This window comes from Acartia tonsa, chromosome 7 (assembly GCF_053477335.1).
Source record: "Acartia tonsa isolate MP-2025a chromosome 7, ASM5347733v1, whole genome shotgun sequence".
In the NCBI taxonomy this organism is placed as follows: domain Eukaryota; kingdom Metazoa; phylum Arthropoda; class Copepoda; order Calanoida; family Acartiidae; genus Acartia; species Acartia tonsa.
Window position 1 is genome coordinate 25,114,093 of NC_137266.1, and position 27,775 is coordinate 25,141,867.

A 27,775-nucleotide genomic window follows, 5' to 3' on the forward strand; every position below is an offset into this window, starting at 1 on the left:
ATTATATTGTAAGAATAAAAAACAAAATAAATTTTCCAAATTTTTTTTAGTAGATGTAACCTTTGATTTTGGATTTTGGAAAGTACCTTTAGGTAAGCTTACAAAAATTTTTGGAAGGTACCTTTAGGTGTGCTTACTAAAGTATTCTGATAAACAAACATACTAACACGTTATAGAGTACCCTTAACAAAGTATTTTCATACGGCCCGCATTATATTCATAAATTTAAAGGTTTAATTTCCTTGTGGGAGAAACGGTATCTCTATCTTCAGTATTTTCTATGATAGTCTTCTGTACATCTGGACTAATTACAGAGCCAGACTTTTCAATCATCCCAGACAGGGATGACTTTTTCCGCTCCTCTTTGCTTGACTTTTTGCGGAATATCTTGAAAATTGAGCTGAAAGATTTCTTATCTTTCTTGTTCTTGTCATGTTTAGTTTCACTTGAGCCTGTACTGTCCCTGCCGGAGCTAGCGGCCTCTCTGGAACTTCTACCTGAGCTATGGGCCTCCCGGGACACAGTTCCATCTTTTCTTTCCAGCGAGGTTGGACGGGATTTCTTCTCTTCAGATTTCACAGATTTTGAGCCAAGATCACTGTTTCCTCGTTGGATAGGAATTTCAGTGACTGTATATTGAGTGTCATTGCCGCTTGACCGCTTATCATGACCATAGGATGACCGTTGACCGACGCTGTACATGCTGGATCTATAATCAATGCTTCGTGCCAATTCTTCCTGTTGTACTCGGTGAATTTGTTCTTGTATTTCAGTAAGGTGCTGTAACTCAGACCCATAGTCCGGTTCAGACCCGGAATCCTGTTTCCAGGAGCCGGATTCTTTCTTCCAGGAACCAGTGTAGCCGACAGTTTGCACCTTTCTCTGTTCAGTTTGTCTGTATTGGCTTTGGCTGGCACTTACGTTTCTGGTTCGATCCCAGCTCGCAGTACTCTGTCTGGAAGTAACATCTCGTCTCTCCATGCTGCTGTTGGCAGAATAATCACGTGACCTGTCCATACTGTTATTGGCTGAATAGTCTCTTGATCGGTCCATGCTATTAGCTGAGAAGTCACGTGATTCCTGGCTATATTCACGCGACTCTCTCTGATTGGCTGTTGTGTAATCACGTGATTCTTTGCTGTGGGCTGAATAATCACGTGACCTTGTGTACTGCTTGTGTTCTACAGTGGCTGTGGCCCTGTAGGTCATGGATCGAGACTCGCGGCCTTCTGGTGAAAACGGCTGCGTTTCCATGGATAGATTTCTTGCTGTTCCATAAACACCTAAAACAAAAAAAGAAATTATAAAATTTAAATCTATCAATAAACTAAGTATGTCTTTCCTAAAGTCTGAGTAAGTTATAAAATATTCATAATACTATTCTATTTTACCTAGTTAAAATTAAAACAGGATATGCAATAAAAGTTTTTAAAAAGATTTTTTGGCACTGGCTTAATATTTGTTGCATTATGTCTATCAACAATAATATACTTTTTTTGATACATAAGCTACATTTTTGTGTGTCAAATTGTTTATTTTTCAAACTTTTTCAAATCTACAACAGTTGATTGACATCTAAACGAGAAAGAGTTGAAAAATGTCCGACATTCTCATTCACCATCAATTTCGCACATTAGCACAAAAATTGGCAAAAGAATGCTGTGCAAAACTTCCCTCTTTCATTTTAGATAAAAAATTTTGATTGCAAATCCTTAAATAGAGTCAATAAAAGAAAAAAAAGACGCAAAAAAAGAAAAAAAGTAAAATGATTTCCTAGTTTATTATGGTAAAAGTTTTTAGAACAAAATTTCATTGAATTGAATAAGTTATTATACATAAACCTGCTTAAGATTTACAGTATTGTTATAACAAAAACTTGATATTGCTGCGCTTCTTTTAAACAAAATTATCCTTGCTGAAACTTTTTGTTTAATATTTTGTCAACAAAAAAAAAGAAATTAATGAATTGCTTTGCTCCAAATTCTTAACAAAGCTAATCAATCATTTGTAAATCATGAACTATGGATTTGTTTATGTTTGTTTGTCTACATTTTTGGTAAATATGAGTGCTTCCTTAAAAGGACAATTATAATTAAAATTATATTTTTAAAATAAAAAAAAGAAGCAGTATTTTATAACAAATTATAATTAAGTCATCGGTAGGTAGGCAGTTACTTATATTAAAAGTAAAAACAATTATGTCTATAAGATAAACTCAAATAACAAACGAAATATTTGTGGTCATTTTATTATATTGGGTGAGAAGAATAAACATTCTCTAGATATAGAGTAGCTACGTTTTTTAAAAGAGATAGTTTAAATGTATGAAAATTATGTTTTTAAGAGAGAATTTAAAGCTCAGGAGTTTCTTTTATAGAATTATGCATATATGTGTGTTTGTGTGTGTGTTGGAGTGTGTGTGTATGTGTGCTTGAGTATATAAGGTTGAGAACAGGTGTGCAGCAATTATTATTTGCTTCCAAATTACCCATTTTATCATAAAATTTATGAATATGTGCGCGCGCCTTACAGATTTTCCTTAGTATCTTAAATATTTTTGTCTTGTTTTTACATATTTGTTTTTTTTATTTAGTAGCGAGGTTACTCTATTATTTAATTTGTCTGTACAGCAGTCAGTCTGTCCGTAATTAATGCTAAATATGATATTCTTGACAGCTATTGAAGATAGACAGGATAAATTTTAGGGAAGATTTCTGTAAGATATGCGCAATAAGATATATAAGTTGGAAAGAATTTTAATGTTAGAGGGAGATTTGAAATCTGCATCAAATTTTAAGGATTTTTTTATAAAATTCGTTTATTGTATAATTCTTTATCTAAAAGCGGAAATACAATTTAAGTTAATTAATTTTGACATCTGTGATTGGTGGATTGAAAATTATCTTCGTTAATTCTGATAGGAGAAGCTTAAGTGTCGCACATCATTCAAACAATTAGAGCGCAGGTAGTTTCCAATCCACCTATCCTATTGGTCAAAATTAATGAACTTAAATTTTATTTCCGCTTTTAGATAAATAATTATTCAAAAAACGAATTTTATACCTTAAAATTTGATGCAGATTTCAAATCTCCCTCTAACATTAAAATTCCTTCCAACTTATATATCCTAATTGCGCAACTAGGTCATACAGTATACATTGTTTTTTTCTGTCAGTAATGCTTATATTTGTAAAATTTGCTCTCTTTCTCCAACAAATGAACATCTGATCTATATATCACTTTATCCGTTTGTCTTTTCCATTATTTGTTGTGCTTCGCTACTGTTGGATGTTGTCATCCTTGTTTATTAAATCATTGGGTAAAATCTAAGGATGTAAATCAAGGATAATCATGTCCAGAATAGGCCCAGCAATACAGTTATTATCATTGTGTCAATAAATCACTCAATATGACACTATGATATTACATGTAATGTTATTTATAAAGAAAGTTATTTTTGTTTATAATCATCCTTGTTTAAATATTAAATAAAAATATATCGACAAAAATGTTTTAAAATAAACAACAAAAATCTTCAAAAATACACTATGTAGGCATTTCAACGCCTACTCAAAACGAATGGAAACGTCAGGGTTTGTTAAAACTGGCCAAAAAAAGCCTGGCAAAACAATATAGTTTCAGCCCAAATTTGCCAAATTTACAGTCAATATTCACAACTATGGCTAATTTGGGGTTTTCCCCTGCTGTATCCATTCTTTATAAGTAGCGCAGCTACTCTATAATTTAGCATGTGTGTACGTCAATCCCAACGTCAGGTTTAAATGAACTATTTAAGGCTACACCTCCCATAATTTTAAAAATAAAGTGAACATACGGGGTGTGGGTTAATTTTTACCTTTATGCCTAACCCATGCGGTTCCCAAACCTTTAGGGCTATCCGGTACCCAATATAACCTACCCTAACATAAGTTAAAACACTAAAACACAATAAAAACTTATTTTAAAAAAAAATCCTTTTCTTTGCTGAACTAGGCACTTTCCGGGAAACCGCCTAAATTTCTTATTATTGCTACGCTTCTTCTAAACATTCAGGTCCTTGTTCTTCTTATGTTTGACGTTAGTTAAGGATATCTCTATTTTTGGTAGCTAGTGATTTAAATTTTGGGAGTAATCTTTGAAAATTTATTATGTTTGTTTGGTCATGATATAAAGAAGTTATAAAAATATAAGAATATGTGTAGGATGTGTCTTTTTCTATTTATAAAATAAATAAAAGGACAATTATGACCATAAGAAGCGCAGCAATAACATCTATTTATGGAAAGAAAATAATCATCAATATATATGTAGTTATGCCTTTCTTTAATACCCTCGGCATTAGTATAGCTTAAAAGATAGAGTACCTACTAAAGACGTTAAAAATGGTACTTACTGATGCTATGTCTGGCACGTAACACTATTAGTATAAGGGGTGAATGTCTTAACCATAAACAGGCGCAACCTATTATGATGCACAGTTAACACTTTCAGACAGGGGTAGTGCAATCAAAGGGTTGGTTATCTGTTGGATATTACTTAACTTAATATCCTTGTGTGTTCAAAGAGACAGTAGGACGTACAGATATAGTTTAATAATACAGAAGCTGCACTTCTAAAAAACTTATGAGAAAAAATTACATATTTGTTATATGTTTATTCTGAATAACTTTTTGTTCTCAAGTTTTTCTTACGAGCCTACCAAAAATATTTGTTTGAGAGGGATGTAGAAAAAGTGAACGACTTATTTCCATATTGGATGTTTGGTTTGTGTAAGGGTGTTTTTTTAACATAGTTTGTTTGTGTATGTTTATGTGTGTATGTATGTTTGTGTGAATGTGTGTTTGTGTGTGTGTCTGTGTATGCACATGAGTCATGGTAAATAATAATAAAAATCAGAAATAAGGGATTTATAAATAACAAGGACAATTATTACCATAATTAATAAATAGCGCAGCAAGCTACAAGCTACACTTTAGTTGGAGAAGAGAACATTTAATTCTACTATAGATTAACCAATTTAAAATTAGGAAGTTCGCACATTCTTAGGACAGATTAAGTAAAAATTACAAATTTATCTGCCCAGTCCCAAACAAAACTTAGGAAGATCCTGATTTTTTTAAATCTCAATACCTAAACCCTTTTCTCCCTGAGTAAAATTGGACACAGTTTTGCCTTCTTGGTGTTACGTTTGTTATGGTTTAGTTTTTTACATTGCATAAAATGTTAACAAGTAATCTTTTTTTTACATTTGTACAGCCAACAATATTTTATATTCTTAATATGAAGAAATGTTTTTGTCTGATGCTAAAGATCTCGTAAAATGCTGATACGAATTGGTTGTACTTTTTAGGGAAGCTTTGTAAAGTGTGGTTTAAGTTTATTTTCCTGCCCTGACTACTCTTGACTAGAGGCTTGGGGTTAATTGTAGTTACAATGTATTCTATTACTCTCTATACTTTTACAAAGCCATATATATTATAAAAGTTTGATTAATTGTATAGTTTCTTTAATATGAACTGTACGAATATGTGAAATAAATCATGAAAATCAAACAAAAACCTATATGCATGCCCCATGTTTAAAGTATGAATGAATTCCAAATTTGTAACCCCGTTTTAGGCTTATAAAAAAAGTAAAAAAGGGTTGCAATTTTCTTTTTTATAATTTATAACAAATTTGCACTTTTCAGGCCCTATTTTAATATGAGTTAAATAGACATGGACAATTGTGAAATTAAATAGCGCCGCTATCAAAAAAAGAACAATCAACTGCAATACTAGAAAGCAATTACACTTTAGTTAAAGTAAACTACAAACAAACTCGTGAAACTTTTTAAGGTTTGGTAAGGTTAAGCAAAGGGATAGAGCCTATAGGTAATTCTGTAGACTGTATACTCATACTGTATGGGAAGACGTGCTGGAAATGGTCATGTGTGACGTAATAAAAAATAGAGAAGAGAGGAGAAGTGGGAAAGGAAACCCCAAAAGAAATATGATAATAGGCGTACTTTTATGACGTCAAACATGACACTTTCCAGCGCTTCGTATAGGAAGGACAGTGAATTAAACAAACTGACAAACTAAGTTACATATGAGCTGCGTTGTAAGAAGATAATAGTCCCTAATGTCAATGACATGATACTATACAAATGACCAATGAAAGGCCAGTATACATTGTAATTAATCAATGGTAAAATGTATACTGGCCTATCATTGGTCATTTGTATTTTATGAAGTGATTTTTCATTAGGCACTATAAGCTGCTTCGCTGTGTTGCAAAGAAAAATTAATGATTAGATGTCAATACCTGCAATCTCCATGTCCTCCTCCTGTTTGATTCTGTTCTCCCTCCAGAGCTGGAAGGGGGTGGAAGGTTTCTTGGGGGTGCTTGTCAGCGGGCTTGAGTGCTCACTTACCTAGAAACAAAATATAAGATGAAACATTATCAAAGTAGTAGGTTTTTTTTGTCTGTAGCTTAAGATGACTGAAACTTACAGAACCGATAGAGTTTCCAATTGTAGGAAAGCTTCATAAGCCCTGAGATGGTTTTCGGCTGTTTATTTCTTATATAAGACTTTAGATGGTTTTAGACTTTTTCTGCACTTTCCCTTTGAAGAGATGCTGAGGGCGCAGCTGCTAGTAATTAAATGTGGAATTAAAATTACAATAGATTTAGCCCTCAAAGTTTGTTTCGATTTTTTGTGCATCATTTTATAAACATTTTACTGTTTTCATAGAGTATAGCAATTAATTGTATGTATTACATTTTAGATTTTACTAATAGAAATGTAAAAAAATTACTTGAAATTTTGGACAAGAAAGAAAAGATATTTAACTCTAATAATAATTCTATAATTGTTTCATTTTTAAAGACATAAAATACATATATTTATGAAAGAAAATATTCCATTAACTCACAAAGAAGAAATCAAATAAATGGCAAAAGGGAAAAATTTAATTCTTTAAGAAACCATGAATAAATTTTATGCCAATATATCGCAGCGATAACAAATAAAGAGAAAGTGTCAACTTTGGAAGATAAAAAAATTACAGAATAGTTTATTAGATCTGGCAAATAAAGAAAAGAAGTACGGAGTAACCCCAGTTATAGCTGCGCTATGAGGTAAAGATATTGGACTCGAGATGGGTGTGTCCACTCCCCATAACTGCACAATGCACAGAAAATATTTTTTCAGGGGGAAAGATATGGAAAAAATGTAGAAGTCGAAAAAAAATATGAAAAAAGAATTGATGGTTAATTTTAGATCGTAACAAATAACTGTAAAGAGTCATACATTAAAAACTAAAAAAACAGGCAATTTTTGTTTTGATTTAAATGACTGATCAATTTTCATATCCTTAAATGGCTGAAAAATGAATTACACCAATAATTTTTGCTGGAATGAAAAATGTTCTAAAATTAGCCACGCTGATGTAAAATTGGTGCTGATTTCTGAGTAATGCAAGCCCCAAAATTAGTTTCTTTGTCGTTTAAATAATCTTTAAAAGTGGGGCTTTTCTATAATTAGGGTACGTCTGTAACTTTACTGTAACTTAAGAATGTTAAAATTGTTCTATTGATTTCAAACTTTGCAATTTGAATCCTTTAACAAATTGGTACGATTTAGAAAGCGTACAATCGTTACCAAAAAGTTGACCATTTAAAGAATGCTGATTTTTTACTTTTTGGCAACAACTATTTTATGTCCAAATTTTGAACTAATGATTCATGGGTCAATAAAGTACAACGAAGTATATCTACAAAATGGTTAAAATGAAAGTATGTCCTTATATACAGTTTCCTGTATTTACGCTACTTTGAACCAAATTTAGGTTTAATTTTGTTAACAGAAGTTATATGTAAATGGCATTGAAAAGAATTCCTTGAATTAAGAGGGGGGCTGGGAAGATAAGGCTTAAAGAGGGAATATTTAATTTAATGGATATTTGGGAATTCTAAAGCCTAGGGCAATTTAGATCACAGCATTGTGCAAAAAAACTTCTTTCAAAATGCAAAATGAACCCCAAAAAAGTTCGCAATGACATTTCTGCAGGCCTAATCATCCCTACCATCCAAATAAGAATAAATAATAGACACCATTAGACTATGACTGTCACTTTTGCAAAAGTATGGATCATAAAAACCTAAATCGTGAAAATAAGTATGGTTGCTTTTTGGAGCAGCTTCTCTTTAAATAACCTTGTTATTAGGTCTTTTGCAGCGTATAATTTTTCAAATTAAAAGTTATTAATATTAATATTTCATCTACAAATAAGCATAATTTTGTACTTAAGAAGAAAAGTAAATAACACATTGAAAAAAAAATGAATTTAGGAAATTCAATTTCTTTTTAACTCTATTGGACATATAGATGAGATTCCTTAGCTATGACGTAGTTTTGCCAATTAAAAATAGGTTCTACTGATAAAACAAGTGTCCTTGTTATCTATGAGCTGAAAATAAATACAAATTATCAAATAATTAAGAAATGTTTAATAGAAGATTAATTTAATTTATCCACCCCCAAATTATGCCTTTGTAATAGAATTACAAAGAAGAATAGATTAATTTAATTGCCATTGTTCTCTCCCTCCCTGATAAATTGCAGACATTTGTAATTTAAATTGTATCATGAAAATCCACTAAAAAGTCCAATCACGCAAAAACCTTCTCTTTGGGGTCTTGATACATTTATTGCAACAGACAAATTGATGCAAACTCATAGAGAAAATATTGAAGAGTAGAATTTTAGATGTAATTCATGTTTTTAAAATTATTCACACGTTAAAGTGAATCAGTAACAGGATCTGTGTCTGTGTTTGTGTACCGAAGAAATTCGCTTACCACTGAACCGATATGGTTTTTTTACAGGGTAGCTGTAGGTAGCTCATAGTTCTTGAAAAGATTATAACTCTTTTAGGGGAGGGTATCAAAACCCTCCAAATAAAAATCGCTCTTAGAAAAAATTATACCACCCAAAAAAATTCTTTTCAATTCTTCTTTTTAAAACTAAAATTGAAAGTGGGGAAGGGGGGGTGAGTTCCCCTCAAGTGCCACTAGTAAATAAAACAATAATAACAGAACAGCAAACTCCAAAATATGAAACTTTTATACATCAATAATTTTTAAAAGCTCGTTCAATAATCAGAATTCAAGGAATATATCTCTAACTTTTTGATATTTTCTTAAACTTAACTTTCTATGAAACGAAATTTAGTTATCATATGCATAGCTGCTTGCACGCCATATTTGCCTTTTTCTCTTATAAACCTTACTCAAATATTGGCTCTGATTTTTCGCAAGTTGTCAAAAGTATTATCGAATCATTTTTCAATTTATTATAGGCAGATATTAATGTATTGGTATGGAATTAAATTGGCGAAGTTCCAATTAAGTTTTCACTTTAAATTTGCAACATTATTATTGTAAGCTTGTTTCACTTGGATTGTAATGTAAATTTGTTCTTGTTTTATTTTAAAACTGCATAAATATAGATTTTTAAAGTAGCAAAGCTATTCTATATTAAACTTTGTCTGTCCGACAGTAAGTCTGTAACGCTGTCGGGGAAATTTGAAAAGTTTCATCATTTTTTAAAATGAATATATTCCTCTTTAATAAACACTGATTATCTAATTTTAAATCACTTTGGCCGCCCGTCCATGGTTTTTAAAGAAGCGTTGCTAGCTATGGATGTTGTACTTGTTATTTACACACTTTTTTGAGGGCGATTGTAAAAAATTTAAATATTCTAAATGCAAAGTTGCAAAAAAAGCCTACTCAGTATTATATCTTTGTATTTCCTTGAACATGAACAAAAAAAATCCTCGAATATCTTATGAATCATTCAATTTTTGCGTAGGGGGGTTCGTGGATTAGGAATAGGTGAATGGGTTAAAAATTGATACTTATATATTATCCTTTGATTTAAATTCCTTTAATTAAATTTATTGTTGATTTTCTAAAAATTCAAACTGATTAAGTCACTTAATGACATTTAATAGATACCACAACATAAAATTTTAAATCTATATTTGGAAAACTAAAAGAACAATAATATTTTCTTAAAATCTAATGGAACTTTTACAAATCCTTTAATCTGATGAAACTGTAATAAATTGCCTCTACTTTCTTTACTCCTTGTCATAGAATTATTTGTTCAGCTATGATTTTAATTTGGTTATAAGAGGCTTAAAAATAGGAAGAAAAAAAACACAAGTGTAAATGCCTAAGCAAACACTTTTATTTCAACATCATAATAGGTTTTTAAATTGTCGAATGGCTAAAAATTTTGTTTTTATGCAACATATTGGATGAAAATTGGATTTGGTATTAAAAAATGATATTATTAAACTGAGAAAGGTTTATAAAGTGAGTAATAAAATATAAAAGAAAGATTAAAAAATGGTAATGGTAAGTGGGTGTAAGTAATTTAATGTAGTCATGGGTCAAATAATTTTATTCAGGGTTAAATTACATATTTCATCTCGTACATAATATGTTTAAATGTAATATTATATCTAAAAATTAAGTAAAATCAAATTTTAGTGTTATTTGAGCAAAGCTTTTCAAATAAATGTCTTTGAACGTCAGTCTGTCAGTCTTTTCTGGACATGGTAAGAACCAAATGTGATCTATCACATAAGAATAAATGACACTTTGCTTTTAGGAATGTTGTCATCCTTGTTTACAAGAAATAAAACATGTACGATATTTCTTAGCTACCTTAAAAGTAAGATTTTGATGAACATTTACTACTATCTTTCAGGGATCTAAAGGGATAAATCAATGACATCCCAAAAGATGATATACAAAATTACCCCTTCTGTAGATTACAATTAGAAATTGAAACGTTTGGACACTTAAATAAATGAACCAACAAGTTCACTAAATGTGCATAAGTTGTTGGACTTACGAATAAGAAAACGTTGTTATAAAACTTTGGGGACTAGTGTAATAAACAGCCTAATGTCCTCTCCCTCCCTGAATATCTTTACATTTACAATGCTTGTATATAAACTGTAAATGGTCAAATTTAGGATATGTCTAGAAGCATAAAAAGGATTGATTTGGTTATCAAAACACCCTTTTAAAGATTTTAGGCCTTTTTAAGATTTTCAAAAATAATAATATATCTATTTAAAAAGCAACATTAAGCTAACAATATGAAGAAAAAGAAGTATTTTTTGTTAAGGGTTATCAATCGATATTTATTTAGTCAGGCAATTTATGTTTTTAAACTTTAAATCCTTCAATAAACAAAGAGGATACAGTCATAGTTATTTCTCGCATCGTATTATAAACAGCTTTCCGCGGATATAGAATGTACAATTATGATATTAAAACCAGTTTTTTTTAGCCCCGAGGTGTCGAAGGCACCGGCTAAAAAAACTGGTTTTAATCTTATGATTGTACATTTTTATATTCGTTGAAAACTGGATATAATACGATGCTAGACATGATATTTTCGTATGGATTAGAACCTATCCACCGGATTCGAATGAATACGAAAAATATTTTTTTAGGTTAAACGTAGCTTACGGATATACCCTAGTTAAAGAGTTAAGTTGCAACTAAAAATTGTAATATTGACATGTAGAGTTATGCGTTATTGCATATTTGGCATTTAAACTAAACTCAGACAGAGAATAAAATAGTAAAACGAACAGACAAAAGGAAGGTATTAAATTATTTTTCATACATGCTTACTAAAGTAACAATCTGACTAGCTTCATGTTCGCTAACATCTTGTAAATGGCAGGAATGAGCGTTCCACATTTTTAGTTAAGTTTTACAATGGTCAAGGAAACGTTGGGTTGTTTTATGGGGGGAGGGGTCACAAAACTCATAAGAGATGACTCTAAATATAATTCAAAAAAAAAACTAAACTCTTTTAACTTTACATATTTAATTTTTGTCTTCCCTGTTCAACTATTTATCATCTCTTTATTTTTGCTTGCTCACTGTACTCATGTTGCATATGTACCAGGGAGGGAGAGTGACAGTGGACTGTAAATTATATTGGCACCCAATCTAATTTGTTGCCTTCAAAACGTTGGGTACTAATTTTGATTGGATGGGTTCCAAACAATAACTTAATTCTTGCTTAATTTTGTTTATCATTATTGTGGATGTATCGTCCATTGTCTTATCCCTAAAAATTCCTGATATATAGGCATGGCAGGGCATACTATTTATGTGTGTAGTACCCTACCATGAATACAATATGTATATTCTTGAGTATTCAAATGTTAAAAGTCAAAATGTCAACCCTAAATTCCAAACAGAAAGCAGTATTTTGGTATTTTTGGAAAACAAGGATGAGGATTTACAAACGCTATCCAACAAATTAAGGTTCTATTAGCTCTTGAACAACAAGAATTGTATGTATACGAAATATAGTTACTGAAATTCAAAAGAGAGATTTTTTCATACCTTAAAATTTTACAACCCAAACTGTGCTTCTTATAGAAAAGATTTGCAACCCAATTCTGCAAAAAGTTTATAATTCGCATCCTAAATTGGTCCCTAATTTATTTTAGAGTCACGATATGCATCTATATACTTTGGTATTTCTTAGAAATATAGTAAAAATACAACTAATTAGGACATGTTTTTTTCATATTATGATTTTACCATTCATGAAAATTTTATAAGGCATGACCTTAGAATCATGGTTAATTACATTATGCAGAAACCTCAGCAAAAATCTAGAGAATTTTGTATAACTATAATTTGAATCGTCAATAGAGTTTTTTTAAGGACAAAAACTGGTAGTAATCATATAATTTTTAGTAGCGAAGCTACTCTATAATTCACAATGTCCGTCCGTCCGTCTGTCCGTCTGTCCGTCCGTCTGTCCGTCCGTCAGTCCGTAATTAATGAATTTGGGGAAACGTGATTTTCTCGGCTCCTATAAAAGATAGAGAGCTGAAATTTTTTGACAACATTCCCATTATTAAGGAGCACAATTAACTATAAAACATCAATGGCGGTCGGACTGCTTTTTAGCAGGTTTTAGGCTATTTTTTATATTTTCCAAATTTTCCCCATATCTTTGGTGTTTATGGTCCGATTTTCAAAATTTTTTCAGTTAAAGATATCAAAATTAGATTTCCCGTCATTTGAAGAAAACAACAATGACGGTCAGACTGCCTTTTTGCAGGTTTTTGGCTATTTTTATATTTTTCACATTTTTCCCCATATCTTTGGTGTTTATGGTCCGATTTTCGAAATTTTTTCAGTTAAAGATATCAAAATTAAATTTCCTGTCATTTGAAGAAAACAACAATGACTGTCAGACTGCCTTTTTGCAGGTTTTTGGCTATTTTTGTATTTATCACATTTTTACCCACATCTTTGGTGCTTATAGTCCAATTTTCAAAAATTTTTCAGTTAAAGATATTAACATTAAATTTCTGGTGTTTTAAGAAAAGAAACAATGGCGGCCAAACTGCCTTTTAGCAGGTTTTTGGCTATTTTTATATGTTTGATATATTTCCCCATATCTTTGGTATTTTTGGTCCAAATTAAAAACTTTTTTGCATTAACAGTTTCAAATTTTTTCCCCCATTGGTATGTGCATCTAGTATGTAATTTACTTTAACCATCTTCATCATACAAAATAAAACAAGGTTTCGTGTTTATTTTCTCCAATAAATCTATTCTTGATTTTAATAAATACACTTTAAATCTACTTCTACGTAATCCCATCCACAATTTTTTGTGCTTCGCTACTTATGGATGTTGTCATCCTTGTTATTTTATTATTCGTGGAAAGCTGTCTACAATACGATGCGATAAATGATTTTTCAGTATGGCTCGAAAAAGGTTCTAATCCTAGGATATTATTCGGTTTCGAAGCAATACTGCAATACTAATTACTTCTTTTTTTTGGTAATGAATTTGATACAACATTTTTAATGAGAAAGTTGTATATTTAAGTAATAACAAAGTAAAATCTACTTACCCCACAGTATATTATGTATTAAAGCTCCTTTTTTGGGTGGTTGAAATAATCTTGTATTCGGCAAGTAATGATCCAAAATAATGCAATTTTGAATAATCATTTCAAATTGAAAAAAGTTAATTATGGTGTCTAATTCACCTTGTAATTAAGATTTCAAACATTTAGGGCTTTGTGTAGATAGGCTTGTCTTGATAGAATTGAAAATTTCCCCCACAAACGGACTTTTTGAAAAAAAACGTATTTTGATGATTTCAATTTTCTTTAGGGGTTTGTCCCGTCGGGATGGTAACCCGTTAGGATATAGCTCCCCGCACGGAACTAAAATAAGTTTTTCAAAGATTAAAAATAAGGTAAGTGTGGTTTTTCGGTGGTTAAGAAATGGGTTTGATTGAAAAGCTCCTTATTTTTTTTCATTTCAAATTTACAAGAAAACTGACTTTTAAAATATTTTATTTGAAAATTACTACCTACAATTTGCATTGCAGTATACACTAATTAGAAGCTTGTTGAATATTTTTTGGCATATTAAAGCAAGGACGTTCAAGTGTGGATAGGGGAAAGGTTGTCAACCCCCCCCCCCACCCCAAACAAATTTAGGGTTCCCAAAAAAATTTTTAAAAATACATTAGATTAAACCCTCCCCTAAACCTTTTAAAATCTTTTACCCCCCCCTCCCAAATAAAATCTTTGGATGTCCTTTGTATTAAAGTCTTGCTAACAATGCATTAGGATTTGTTTCTTTGATTTTAGTTTAAACCAAAATCTGCAAACCCCCAGGCTAAAACATTTGGTAGTACCCAATTTATTAAACAATACCCCCCCCCCCCCCCAATTTATTTTTTTCCGAAGTACCCTGTAAAAACAGCTAATAATCTGTCGATGATTTAATTACAACATTTAATATTACAAAATTAAATAATACAGTTCTTATTTTGTCATATATAAAACAGAATGAAAGGAGGAGGGGGGGTCTTCTGAAAAAATATGAAAATTATCCAAGGGCCATTACTATGCAGCAATACTTTTTATTTTATCTTTTCAAATAGATAAGGAAACAAATGCAAAGATCTACATAACGATTAGGTACACAAATATATCTCTGTGTATTAGAACAGATAACTTAATTATAGATTTTTTGGTTTAAAGCTTTTCATTAAATTTTTTTAAAGAAAAATGAATTTCTAGCCTCCATTTGGCTTTCCTAACTATTACTTAACCTAAGTATGTTTTGAAGCATTATTTAAGGTATAAAATTTGTATTTAAATAGCAATATAAATTATTATAAAATCAAGTTAGCTTAATAAAAACAAGATAAATATACATTATCAATACACAATAATCTATTGGTGTACCTAACTGATCTATGTTCTATAAATCTAGCTTTTGGCAAGACAAGTTGCAGTTGAATAACAAGGACAATTATTCGAAGCTATAGCTATAACTAATAAAAGGTAACAGCAGGAGTGTAAAGTAAAAGGGGGTGTCTGTGCCTTTATGACAGAATTAAGAGTATGATATGAATAAGGGGGGTTTTTTTAATGCAACCATCTCGTAATCAATGTATAAATGGCACTTAGAATTCGAATTTCGATCTAAAATTCTGCATGAGTAATCCTTGGTAGGTCTATTTTCCCTAAATCGAACAAAAAAGTTGAAAAAGTAACGGCTAACGGCTCAGCCGTTTAGCCGTATTTTGGCTATTTTTAGGGCAAATCTGTCATAAATTACGTAGGAATCAACTTTTTAAAACATATTTTTGCTTTAAATCATGTGAAATGATACAAAAACAACATTTTTAGATTTCTAGTACCAGCAACTACCGGCTAGAACCGTTTGAAAACATATTGGAGCAGAAAATAGTATTATGTGGAGATAGGTTTCGTGATGATTTGCATTGAAAATAGTCCAAAAAATGGCTAAACTGCTGAGCCGCCAGCTGTTAGCTGTTATTTTTCCAATTTTTTGTTCGATTTAGGGAAAATAGACCTACCAAGGATTACTCATGCAAAATTTCAGATCGAAATTCCAATTCTAAGTGCCATTTATACATTGATTACGAGATGGTTGCATTAAACCCCCCCCCCCCCCCTTTAAAATTACTTGCTTACTAAAAGCATCATAAAGAACTTTCAAATCAGTATATTACCAACGTATTCTTAATTTAAGTTAACAGAATGTTTGTGTGTTTGTCTGTCTTTCACTAAGGATCTCGCTTACCGCTGAATCCTTTTAATATGTCAAGAAAATGTTTATTTCAAAGGGAGGATTGATCCTTCGTTACAAACAGACAGGCCAAGATCACAGACATTCTGTTACTTTTATAAAGAAATGTAGCTTTGCTACTAGAAGTACCTGACCTATAATACGCTAAAAATGCACTAAAATTGCCAAATATCTGAAATAAATCAAAGCACGGGGAGAAAGGGAAAAATAGCAGTTAAATCATCCTTTCTAAAAATGAATATTATGACAGGAGAAAAATTGTCGTTTATTGTTATTTTAGTCCGCGAAACAACGTATAGTGTCCAATAAGAATTACTTCATGCAATACAAATGACCAATGATAGACCGGTATACAATATATTATTGGTCAATTACAATGTATACTGGGCTATCATTGGTCATTTGTATTATTTGACGTTATTTTTTATTTTACACTATACGCTGTTTCTTAGCCTGCTTCAAGTTTCACTGTATTAGAGTACATGATATTCTAGTAAGATCCTAGTAATAATAAATCCATTACTCCATTATACGAACAAGCTACTGAAGGCAGAATTTCAAACTTAATAACGATGCAGAAAATTTATCATCTATTGGCATATCCCTAAATTATTGCCAAAATCGGTACTATTGGCTATCATTTAAAGTGTTGTGTAAAGGGCCCCGACCGACAAAATTGCATGCGAACTAAATATAAATCATGGATTTATATAGATAATTGGTCAGGTAGCTTATTATATTCCTTAACATCCTACCAAAGTCAGTATTTTACAATTGCCCGTTTCTTTATTATCCTATTATACAAAGTAGTAAGGTTTTTATTGTCTTGGCATAATATTTCGATAACTACTGAACTGATTGATTTATCCATTTTATGGAAGCTTTTTACAGGTCTCTAGATGGTTTTAGGCTATTTAGTTGTATGTCTAAGTTTGGCTATTTTTCTACATTCCTTACTCAGGGAATTGTATAATAGGATAATATTCAAATTTATAAATTTTTGGTAATAGTAACAATAATTTTTATTGAGTATTTTTTTTGTCTGTTGTAATTATATTTATTTTCAAAAAAAATTGTATTAACCCAGCGTTAACTTTCTACAATTATCTATGCATTAGATGCATTTTTAAAAAAATATACTGACATTATATACAAATACCGAAAAAGGAATTTTGAGGGGAAAAAGTGTAAATAAAAATATTTGATTTCGACCCAATTTATACATATTTGATTTAACAAGGATGAATAATTTCCTTGGTTCGTTAAAAGGACAATTATGCCCATTAGTAGCAATACATAAAATTAAGATATTTTTTTTTTAAATGCAGCTAAATGTTGTACAGCAAACAGTGAAGACATATTGACATGACATATTCTATTATAGAGTAGCTTTAATACTAACAGAATAACTTACTTCTTGTAAAGATCTCTTTTGTAAGTCAGCTGATCCCAACGGCATGGACGGATAAAGAACCGGCTCCGACGTCCTTTGCTGCCGATACCTCCTGGCTGGTAGCGGCGGCGGATGGCCGGAAATAGCGGCGGACACCGCTGAAGCGTCATCAACAACATCACCCCGACTGCTGTGGTGTATAACTTCACTGGCGGAAAAGTGGGTTTCCGAGTAGCGGGCCGTTTTACCGGCCAAAACCGGCGTGGTGGCAGTTATCACATTGGCATTGCCGCTTGTATTATCACTTTGGGTGGCGGGCGCCGGGGAATAGCGGAAAGACAAGGCCCGCGGCTTATCACGCGACGTTGAGCGGTCAAGAATGCGGCCACTTTGTGACCGTTTTATTGGGGATGTGCGGGTGTAGCGGTCATGGGTCAACGTTATGTCATCGTTACGCACTTCACTCTGATACTTTTTACGCTCCAACTTTAGTGAGCGTTCACGAGAGGCACGGCGTTCCTTTTCACGTTCACGAGAAAGTGCTCTGAGTTTTTTTAATGTTAATGGCTTTTTCCAATTGATAACTTTGCGGTTTATGGATAGATAATGAAGTTATTAACTTGGTTTAATTGTTTCATAATAATTTGGAAACAGAAAGGTTTAATTGAAAAACTATTATTACGCCTAAGAGAATGCTGAAATTAATATATTTAAGAAGAATTAAGTATATTCTACATCTATGAGAAAAAGAATATTTTTATATCCTATTTAGCTACCCCTGTAACTATAGCATTTTATAAAGAGGTTTCAAAATCACAAAATAAATCACTTAATATAAAATATATGAAAAGCCTTATAACATTCCTTAATTTAGTCCGATAACCACCGCCCTGCTGCTGGTCCGTCTGTACCTCCATGTCGTCCGCCCCAGTGTGTCCAGATGTTTCTAGTGTGCGAGGCGGTGACAGACTGGCGCGTGGTATCCGATGCCTTCGCGGATTTTCGCTGCTCCGATCCCGTGCGTCACTTCTGCGTAAGTCGCGTACATGGTAAACTCAATTCATTTGCGTACAGCTTTCAAAACAACCCAAAAATATTCAAACTAGCTATTGATTAAAAATGATTTAAACAAGGAACGCTTTGTTCATAAGTAACGCAAATATGGGAAAAAGAACAAGAAAGTATGATACATAAAAATAAACATTGAAAACTTAAAAACTTATTATAAGTTTTTTATTATGTCAAATAAGTTGTATTGATAACTAAAGTTCAAAAGCACTGAAATATCAATGTTGCTTTCGCAATTTTATTTTTAAATAATTAGCTAAATTGTATGAATATCAAGTATAAAAGGTGATAGTTTTTTTTGTTTTTTTTTTTGGGGGGGGGGTAAATGAAAAGAAAGTTTTTATGTTAAATTTTGTTTGTCAGTATGTATTTTTAATAGTTTAAGATGTTAGTAAAGTAACCAATAGAAATTAAAGATTTATAAAATGTATTGCTCAAAATCAAATCAAAGAACTACGAAAAGAAATATTTTTTAGTAAAATCTAAAATAAAAAGAACAGTACACTATATTACAGTTATATAAAAGTTATTCTTTCTACAAATCTTTGGTACACGACATTTTTAATGCATAACCTTTGCAACTATGTATAATAAGATTTCAGGGGATTAGAACTTGTGATCTGTTAAGTGGTTAAAATTATATTTGCTTAAAGTTTAAGTGCTAGGGGATTAAAGTATCTTTTTACATACTTTTGTGCATTTCAATTGTAATTTAAATATTACAATATGCATTAAGCTTGCTAATCTCCTTTATAGAAATATCAAATCACCAATTTGAAAATCTTTAAGATAAATCATATAAAAGATTTTGTGTACATTCAATATTAATAAATCAGTTAAAAATGTGTGACCAAAATTGCTACTGTTCCTTTTACATGGTTCTACTTTATCCAAGAGTTGTTTCCCCCCATCCCTCCCACAAAACACCACATTTGTCATTGTTTTAAGGCCTAAAACCTACCCTATACCAAAGGAAATTTTCCTCTGAATTGTGGATTAATTAGTCCAGCCGCACGAGAAAATAGCAAATATATAAATTCAGACAGACAGCCAGTTACTTTGAAATAGAAAATTATCAATTAAAGTTTCTTGAAAATTATATTTAAATGTTTTTTAATTCTGATAGGAAATGATACTTATAAGATCTTTTCTTAAGTGTTCGTTGTTAAAATGTATCTTTAAAATGACCCTGTATGTTAAGCGACAAACAAATGCTCAATCAACAAAAAAAAAGCATGATGTCATATAACCAAGTAATGGTTGCTACAAAAGTCAACCACTTGCCATTATATCACAGTAAATTATTGGAATCTCGAAGCCATAAATTTTGCTGTAAAACTTATATTAAAAGTAATCTAGAGCCAATTTTAGCCAAGCCCATACAAACCTAAAGCATAACTTTTTCTATCTCTCTCCATTTCTCTTTCCTATTTAACAAGGGAGAAAGGGAACGATTATGGTTTAATTGATCTACAACCCTTTCATCCTACTTAGTTTAAACCCTATTATAGAATTTTAAAAAGAACTTGAGAGAAATTGATATTTTTTCGATTGTTCCATCCCTCTGTTCCTACAATTTCACCCACATATTGTATCTTTCTTTTAGTTTTATCATTTTTGAATGCATTACAGCAATTTCTATGAGTCGAAACAACAAATTTGGCGTCTGACAGCCAAAATTTAACCGTGGCCAAGCAAAGCTTTTCTATAATTAGGATCAGTCCGTACATTCATTGTCCTACGCTTAATCAAAGCATGTTACAATTTAATTTTCAAATTTAACATTATTCCTTTAAAAATTAGGTAAATTTTAGAAAGTGTAGCAAATCTAGAAAACAGTAAAAGTGTCTGACTATGACGTCAGAAAAAATTAACAATTAACCAATGAGAGGCCGCTATATATTTTACCATTGTGAATACTGGCTTCTCATTGGTTAATCGTTATTTTTTTCTGACGTCATAGTCAGACACTTTTACTGTTTTCCAAATCTAGAACCATTACAAAAGGTAGCATAATGATTTCTAGGAAAAAAAGGTACAATCTTATAATCAAAGAATCTCTATAATCGAGTCCTGAAAATTCAAGTATCCAGTATTTGTTTTATTTTCATAAAATTTACAAACAATTTTGTTTAGACCTAGAAACTGTTGATGTGCTTCATAACTTCTGATACTCTATAAGTGTTAATGTCCAATTGTTCTAACGCCTGATTATATAGCTTCGCTATTATTGATGTTGCATTATTTCTAGTCCTAATTTTGTATTTATATAGTACAGTATATATCTCATTAAAATGAAACAAGAAAAGTATCTATGGCTCTTGGTTATTTAATTTATGTTATTACACAACACATATAGACCCTATGTAGGTGTGCTATATATACACTTTACAGTGATGAAATTGAATAGCTATCAGTGTACTTATGTGAATATATGTTATTTAATTAATAACACTTTGAATAAGTCTCTCTAGTATATAATACTCTACTCAAACTCCCCACTGATATAACCATTACTTGCCTATTAATGTGTATTCTTACAATTTACATAATAGTCTAGTCTCGCTAGTATATAAAATTCTACTCAACCTCCCCACTGATAATAGTATAGTCCCTCTAGAATATAATATTCTACTCAAACTCCCCACTGATATAACATATACTTGCCTATTCATGTATATAGTTACAATTTACATAATAGTCTATCCACTCTAGTATATAAAATTCTACTCAACCTCCCCACTGATAGAACAATGTTACAATGTTCATAATAAGCCTCTCTAGTATATAATATTCTACTTAAACTCCCCACTGATATAACCATTACTTGCCTATTTATGTGTATAGTTACAATTTACATAATAGTCTATCCACTCTAGTATATAATACTCTACTTAAACTCCCCACTGATATAACCATTACTTGCCTATTTATGTGTATAGATACAGTTTACATAATAGTCTATCCACTCTAGTATATAATACTCTACTCAAACTCCCCACTGATATAACCATTACTTGCCTATTTATGTTTATAGATACAGTTTACATAATAGTCTATCCACTCTAGTATATAATACTCTACTCAAACTCCCCACAGATATAACCATTACTTGCCTATTTATGTGTATAGTTACAATTTACATAATGCACATGGTACAAATTCTAAAGTTGAGTTCTAAAGTCCTTTTAACTTGAAAATTACAATAGATAATTAGGACTTTCAAAGAACTAAAACTCAAATAAAAAGAGCAGCAACAATAAATTAAATTTAAACTTTAATAATCTTTTGACATATTCAGAAAATAAAAGTAAATTTGCTAGTTTAACTGACAAACGGACATGAAAATATGAAGTTATTACACTACATCATACAATTCTAAAAACCCGACGTATAAATAGGTTTGAGAGAGAGTCTATGAAATGACAAACCATATTTGTAACTTTTTAAAATTGATAGACACCATGCATCCAACTTTTAAGTAAAATTCATATCAATAATCGAACTCAAAATATTAATCCAAGATCAATTGATGAAATCTTATATAAAAAGGTATGTCTTTTTACGGCAACTTTAATAAAAGCTGCTAGCGAACAAACGGTTGAACGAACAAAAACTATCAACGCCATAATTGGTGTAAAAAAAGGATGAGAATTATATCAAGAAATTTGTATGCTGTTTATAACGACGAGCGAAAGTATATCTTAATTTGACCGTCTTTTCATCCTTATGAGAAAGTACATAATAAGACATCTAAATCTATGTAGTAACATAAACCCAAAAAATCATAAAATAAATGTTTTAGGACGTAAAATGAGTGGCTTTTAGGTTTATTACTGAACCCTGACCCCCCCCCCTTGTCATCTACGGTTTAAATATTTTAAACTAGATTTAATTACGGATCTAACCAAATTCAATTCAACTAATTAGTAATTTTTTGCATACTACATCCATAAATCTAATAAAACAAGGATGAAAATATCCAAGAAATCAGATAGTTGAATAAACGAACATTACCGCTTATAGAGTGTCAGCATTTGAAGTAAGAATATCATTTGGAAGTCTACTCAATTTTTTTCGTGAATATGTTCAGGACTCAATTACACATATGGACGGACGGACCGATCCTATATGTAGTAAGCTTCGTTTTTAACAAGATTTTAAATGGCAAAATATTTTGTAAAGAAAATGTTTGATGGTTTAAACAAGGAAATAATTGTTTTGGCATTAATAAGAAATTAACAGCAGACTTCTGCTTTGTGGAGGCCTTAAAAGGAATTTGTTAGGCCCACTAATATAGGAATTGGCATATGGGATGAATAAAAGAAACATACGTATGCCTCTTGGACTTGATTGAAATACATACATTTATAGGATATTTTAACCTATAATATATTTATGTATACCTATTTCTATAATAGTTACCAAAAAGTCCGTACATTTATCTTAAATATGCTAATTTTTTTAATTCTATAACATTTTTTTTTATTTGATATAATGATCCGATTGGTTTGATATTTGGAATACTGATTCCTTGGACAGCAAAGTACTATGATATAAGCGAAGCATCTCTATAATCAAGTCCTAAAAATGTAAGTATGTCCTCAAACATTATCCTGTATTTATGCAATTTTTAAAACAATTTACTTACAATTTTGTTTCGACTTTTATACATTTACATTATGATTATTCAGTTCAGACATCCTACAAGTGTTAATGTTCGTTTGTCCTACCGTTTCAGAGCTTCGTTTTTATGAATGTTGTTATCTTTGTTCAATATTCACCAAAATCAGACACGCTTTAGCATTTTGGAGGAAGATTAATTTACCATCCAAGGTGCTATCCCTGTATCTCCAAATATAGAAGTTACAAGTTAAAGGAGGGAGTTATACACTTTAGAAATAGTTGTTGTGGGCGTACAAATATATACAACACCTTTGAAAACCTTTTTTACGTTATAAATAGGCTAGTTGGACATATTATGTAGGTCTTTCTCTTTGTCTTTAAAGCAAGTAACATAAAATGATTGTATACTTTATTAGACCACTTGACTTGCAAATTTACAAAGACTTATTCTATTATTACTTTATAACAGTCTACTGTCTTTTTATACTATGAGATACTTTACATAGCAGATATCTATAACAAGTTTAAACGCAAGAAGAAGAAAAAATTGTATTCTTGCATAGATAAGTTATGAGAAAGCTACGAATTTAACAATTTCTTTTGATATCGAACCCTTAATGAACTCAGGATGACTATAAATAAATATTGAAATGGAAAACCGACTGCAGCTCAGCAAGTATATATGGGGTGAAAAATACTTAACCAACATTGTCCTCTCCCACCTTGTGATTAATAACTAGACAAGGAAGTTTGAGTTTAAATGGTTAACAAAGCGTCTATTGGCAAGATTGATGAATAAATTGCATACTATATAAAAAAAAACATTTGGATCCTATCAAAAATATGATGTAGTTATTTGACAATCAAGTACTGTATTGTAATCTACTGTTTTGTGTTTTTTTTTAAATCGGAGTAGTTATTTATCGTATCTTATTATAGAAATGAGATTAGAATAAAAAAAAGATTAAAAATTAAGACCAGTTTTTTTATATTTTATTGTTAATGGAAAATTTTCTATTATACGATAATTTTTTAGTATGGCCGATAACCGGTTCTAATCCAGCTGATATTCATCGGTTTCGAAGCCATACTGGAAAATTAGCAATTGTTGCGCTCCTCATGGGCGGCACAACGGTCCTTGTTTATTATTATTACATATTTGTTATTGTTGCACTACATAGAACTAAACTTCATGCATTGCAAAAAAAATCCTTGCCAAAAATCGGTTGCGAATATGCAGCGTTTAGCACAAATATTTGGAGATTCCATTTATGGCGCGAAGAAAGTTTGCATTCAATCCAAGTTTAATAGCGAAGCTTTTCTATAAGAAGGGTCTGTTCGTTTGTTGTACGGCAATTAGACATATGTAAAGACATCGGCTTTACTTAAATCATTAAATTATTACTGAATAACAGTATACTGTTTATTTTTTATCTAAATCTTATTGCAATAACTGTGTTAATAATAGTGTATAGTTTTTAATTTTATGCTTAAATAAGTAAATTAAATATTTGTACAAAATTACAAACGACATACTTAAATTTCATATTGGTAAGAAAATACATGTAATGTAGTAAGCGTCTGAACCTTTAAGAAATGGATTATGTCCTATACTTTACTGAAAAGCAAAAAAGTTTAAGCTATTATGTTTAATTAAATTTGAGTTTACATCCCTTTTTCCATAATAAGCGCGTTCAATCCGGCTTTGCCGATCATCAGCCGCCAATCCCGCTTCTTTTTTGGCCGCCTTGTCCTTTTTACCGGCCGACCGAGAACGGCGGCGACGCCATACTTGCTCAAAAAAGCCGACTTTCTCTGAAATTGCAGATGACTTTTTGCCGGATTTTTCTTTTTCGCCGCCGGTAGATACATTAACGACGGCTGATTCCGGCGTTTGACTGTTGCCGTTGGTTGGGGCTGTAGGCGGAGGCGGCGTAGATCTGCCGTTATTTGTGCCGGGACTTGAACTTGACATGTTTGGTGTGTTTGTTTGCTTGGATGCTATCTTCTTATTGTTGTCATCTTTTTCTTACTAGTTTAGGCAGTTTTTGTTTATATTAGTCTTTATAAAAAATATCTGTAACGACAACCTGAAAGAGAATCAAAAGATGTTCCTATCTAGTAGGTTTTTTGTCAGAATCTTAAGATTTTAATAAACCTTAGGGTGGGTTTTAATCATTCCCCTTCTTGCCCCTTTACATATAGAGCAACTAGATGCTAGGGTTAAAGACACTAGTGTTAACACAAGGAAGTGAATAGAAATTTTAAATAGGGTGAAATATTTATAATGCTAATAGTATTTAAATCTAAGCATTTAAAGCCGATTTAAAAGGTCGTCTTTTATACGGAAACTTTTGTGTAGTACCAACCCATAATAATTATGAATTATAATAATGGATGAAGAATGCATGTGGATATTATGACAAGGGAAAATTACTGGCATTTTAGGTTGATATTTCCCCCTGTCAATTATTGGTCAGTTAATTCATTCAGTAGGAGGAATGGGAAGATCGTTGTTTTAGCCCGTTATAAGTTTCACTTTATTAGAGTACATGATAATCGAAGATGATTAAAGTCCCTCCACAGATTATGACGTCATACGATAGAATAGCCAATGAGAGGCCAGTATACATTGTAATTGACCAATGGTAAAATGTATGCTGGCCCCTTATTAGTTATTCTATCAAATGACGTCATAATTAAGAAAGGCTATTATGTATGATAGGTAAAGATACATAACATTAACATACAACTTTCTTCTTAAAATTATTATGCTTTTAAATGCTTTAATAATCTGTTTTTAAATAACCCTAAATTTAAATTTATGTAAAATAAACTAATTTTGTTGAACATATGAGCGTGAGAATGTAATACATTATTTCCACAGGACGTCAGCAAAAAAAGAATCCAACAAGGACGTTTTTATTTTATAGGTAGTAGCGGATCTTTATGGGTGAAAAATTGCTGTAAAAAAATAGAACAAAGGATTTAATATGATTAAACTACCGACTGCTTACAAGCATCATATTCATAGGGTTATGATTTCGAAGAGGTATGGAAAGGCATAAAAATAGCCTAAAACCATACCATGACTTACTTTAAAAAATGAAATAGCCTAAAACTATCTCAGGTCCTATAAGAAGCTTCACTGAAAAGGATAATCATATCAGTTCAGCTGTTAACGAGATCCTTCATTACGAACAAAAAAGCTTAATTCTTTATTAAATAGTATTCAACTCAATATTCCCACTAATATTTACCAATAGCAAAATTCTAAGCAGGAGTATAAAAAAGAAAGATTATTTTTTCGTCCATTAACTTTCACTGTAGAAAAATTAGAAATAGATAGGGGAATGCCTTGTTTACATTGAGAACCAACAAGGATCACTTGTAAAGTTGCTTTGCTGAAGAAAATCAAAAATGCAAATCTCAAATTACAAAAAAAGACCGCCTGAAATAGTTGTAGTAAATTCTTGTAAAATTTTGCATATTTAGTTCAAAACAAAAAAGGGGGTTGTTTAAATAATTTTGCTTCAGACTTGTGTTTATAAAACTTAGGGTACAAGTATAATTTACAGCCCAAAGTCCCCTCCCTCCACGAAAATTTTTCATTTTAGAAATCTAATAATTTTTTTGTTTATTTTTGGTTTAGATGAAAGGTTGCGTGATTTTTAGGTTGTTGATAGAAACCAATATGGTTTATACTCAACTAGTTTCTTCGCCACTAGCTTCTAGGGAAGGGTGGAAAAGGTCAGAAGAAATAGCCTTAAACCACTTCAAGATATTTATCAAGCTCTACTTAAAAGTATAACCCATTCAGACCTGTACATTTAGATATCTTTATCTTCAAACCAAAAAAAAGTTTTTGCAGTTTAAAATAATTTTGAATAAAACCTCGCTAAAACATTTTTAAAAATTTTCTTCACAGTTATTCTAGTAAAAATTTTTTTTAAAAGTTTACCCTATCAACAATTAAATGCATATTAGCGAAGTTGCTCTATACCCAAAGTAAGTCCGTAAGTACATCTATTCATCAACAATATTATATACAATAAAAACAGTGGTTCATAGGTGTTCGGGGGGGGGGGGGGGGTGAGGAGGTGTCTACTATACCCCTTAAAAATTGAAATTTGGGAGGACTACATCCCGTCTTTTTTAATCCTCCTAATGTGTGCTAATGGTTTTTAATATTCCAATAGCAATGTCATAAACAGAGATTTATTGACATTAATTTTGATTCATTTAAAGTGTTATAAGCTCGTAATTGCTACACTATTAATGGACATAAATGTCCTAGTTCATTATAACATAAACAAAAACAACCTTGTATAGGCCCACATCAAGCATGTATATAAAAATAATCACTTTGTCACTAATATTATCACTGTACACATATTATCACAATCACTAAATCACTAGAATTTTATCACAAAAATCACTATATAAAAAATAAATCACTCTCCAAAATTTAAACCTGAAGGCACATATAATCTGATCA

At 31.1% G+C, this 27,775-nt stretch overlaps 2 protein-coding genes across 2 annotated transcripts in view; both read right to left on the reverse strand.

Moving 5' to 3' along the window:
* LOC145324469 (muscle-specific protein 300 kDa-like) overlaps positions 1–27,775 on the reverse strand; it is a 139,642-nt gene that overhangs the window by 53,960 nt on the left and 57,907 nt on the right. The gene's annotated exons all lie outside the window — the stretch shown is intronic.
* Positions 226–27,756, reverse strand: LOC145324024 (uncharacterized). The gene is made up of 5 exons (XM_080166657.1): positions 27,601–27,756; positions 24,897–25,309; positions 17,605–18,127; positions 6,307–6,415; positions 226–1,283 (listed from the first exon to the last, which is right to left on the reverse strand). Exons 2-5 carry the CDS (start codon positions 25,250–25,252, stop codon positions 226–228), a joined length of 2,046 nt encoding a protein of 681 aa, XP_080022783.1. The 5' UTR covers positions 25,253–25,309; positions 27,601–27,756.

What these genes read in the sequence shown, in the direction of transcription:
- LOC145324024 (XM_080166657.1), bottom strand. Translation starts at nt 25,252, where the DNA reads ATGTCAAGTTCAAGTCCCGGCACAAATAACGGCAGATCTACGCCGCCT. An exon ending in TTAAACTTTTTTGCTTTTCA is followed by an intron (nt 18,128 to 24,896) that starts GTAAAGTATAGG and finishes AAAAAAACTCAG; the next exon opens with AGCACTTTCTCGTGAACGTG. An exon ending in AAAAGAGATCTTTACAAGAA is followed by an intron (nt 6,416 to 17,604) that starts GTAAGTTATTCT and finishes TTTTGTTTCTAG; the next exon opens with GTAAGTGAGCACTCAAGCCC.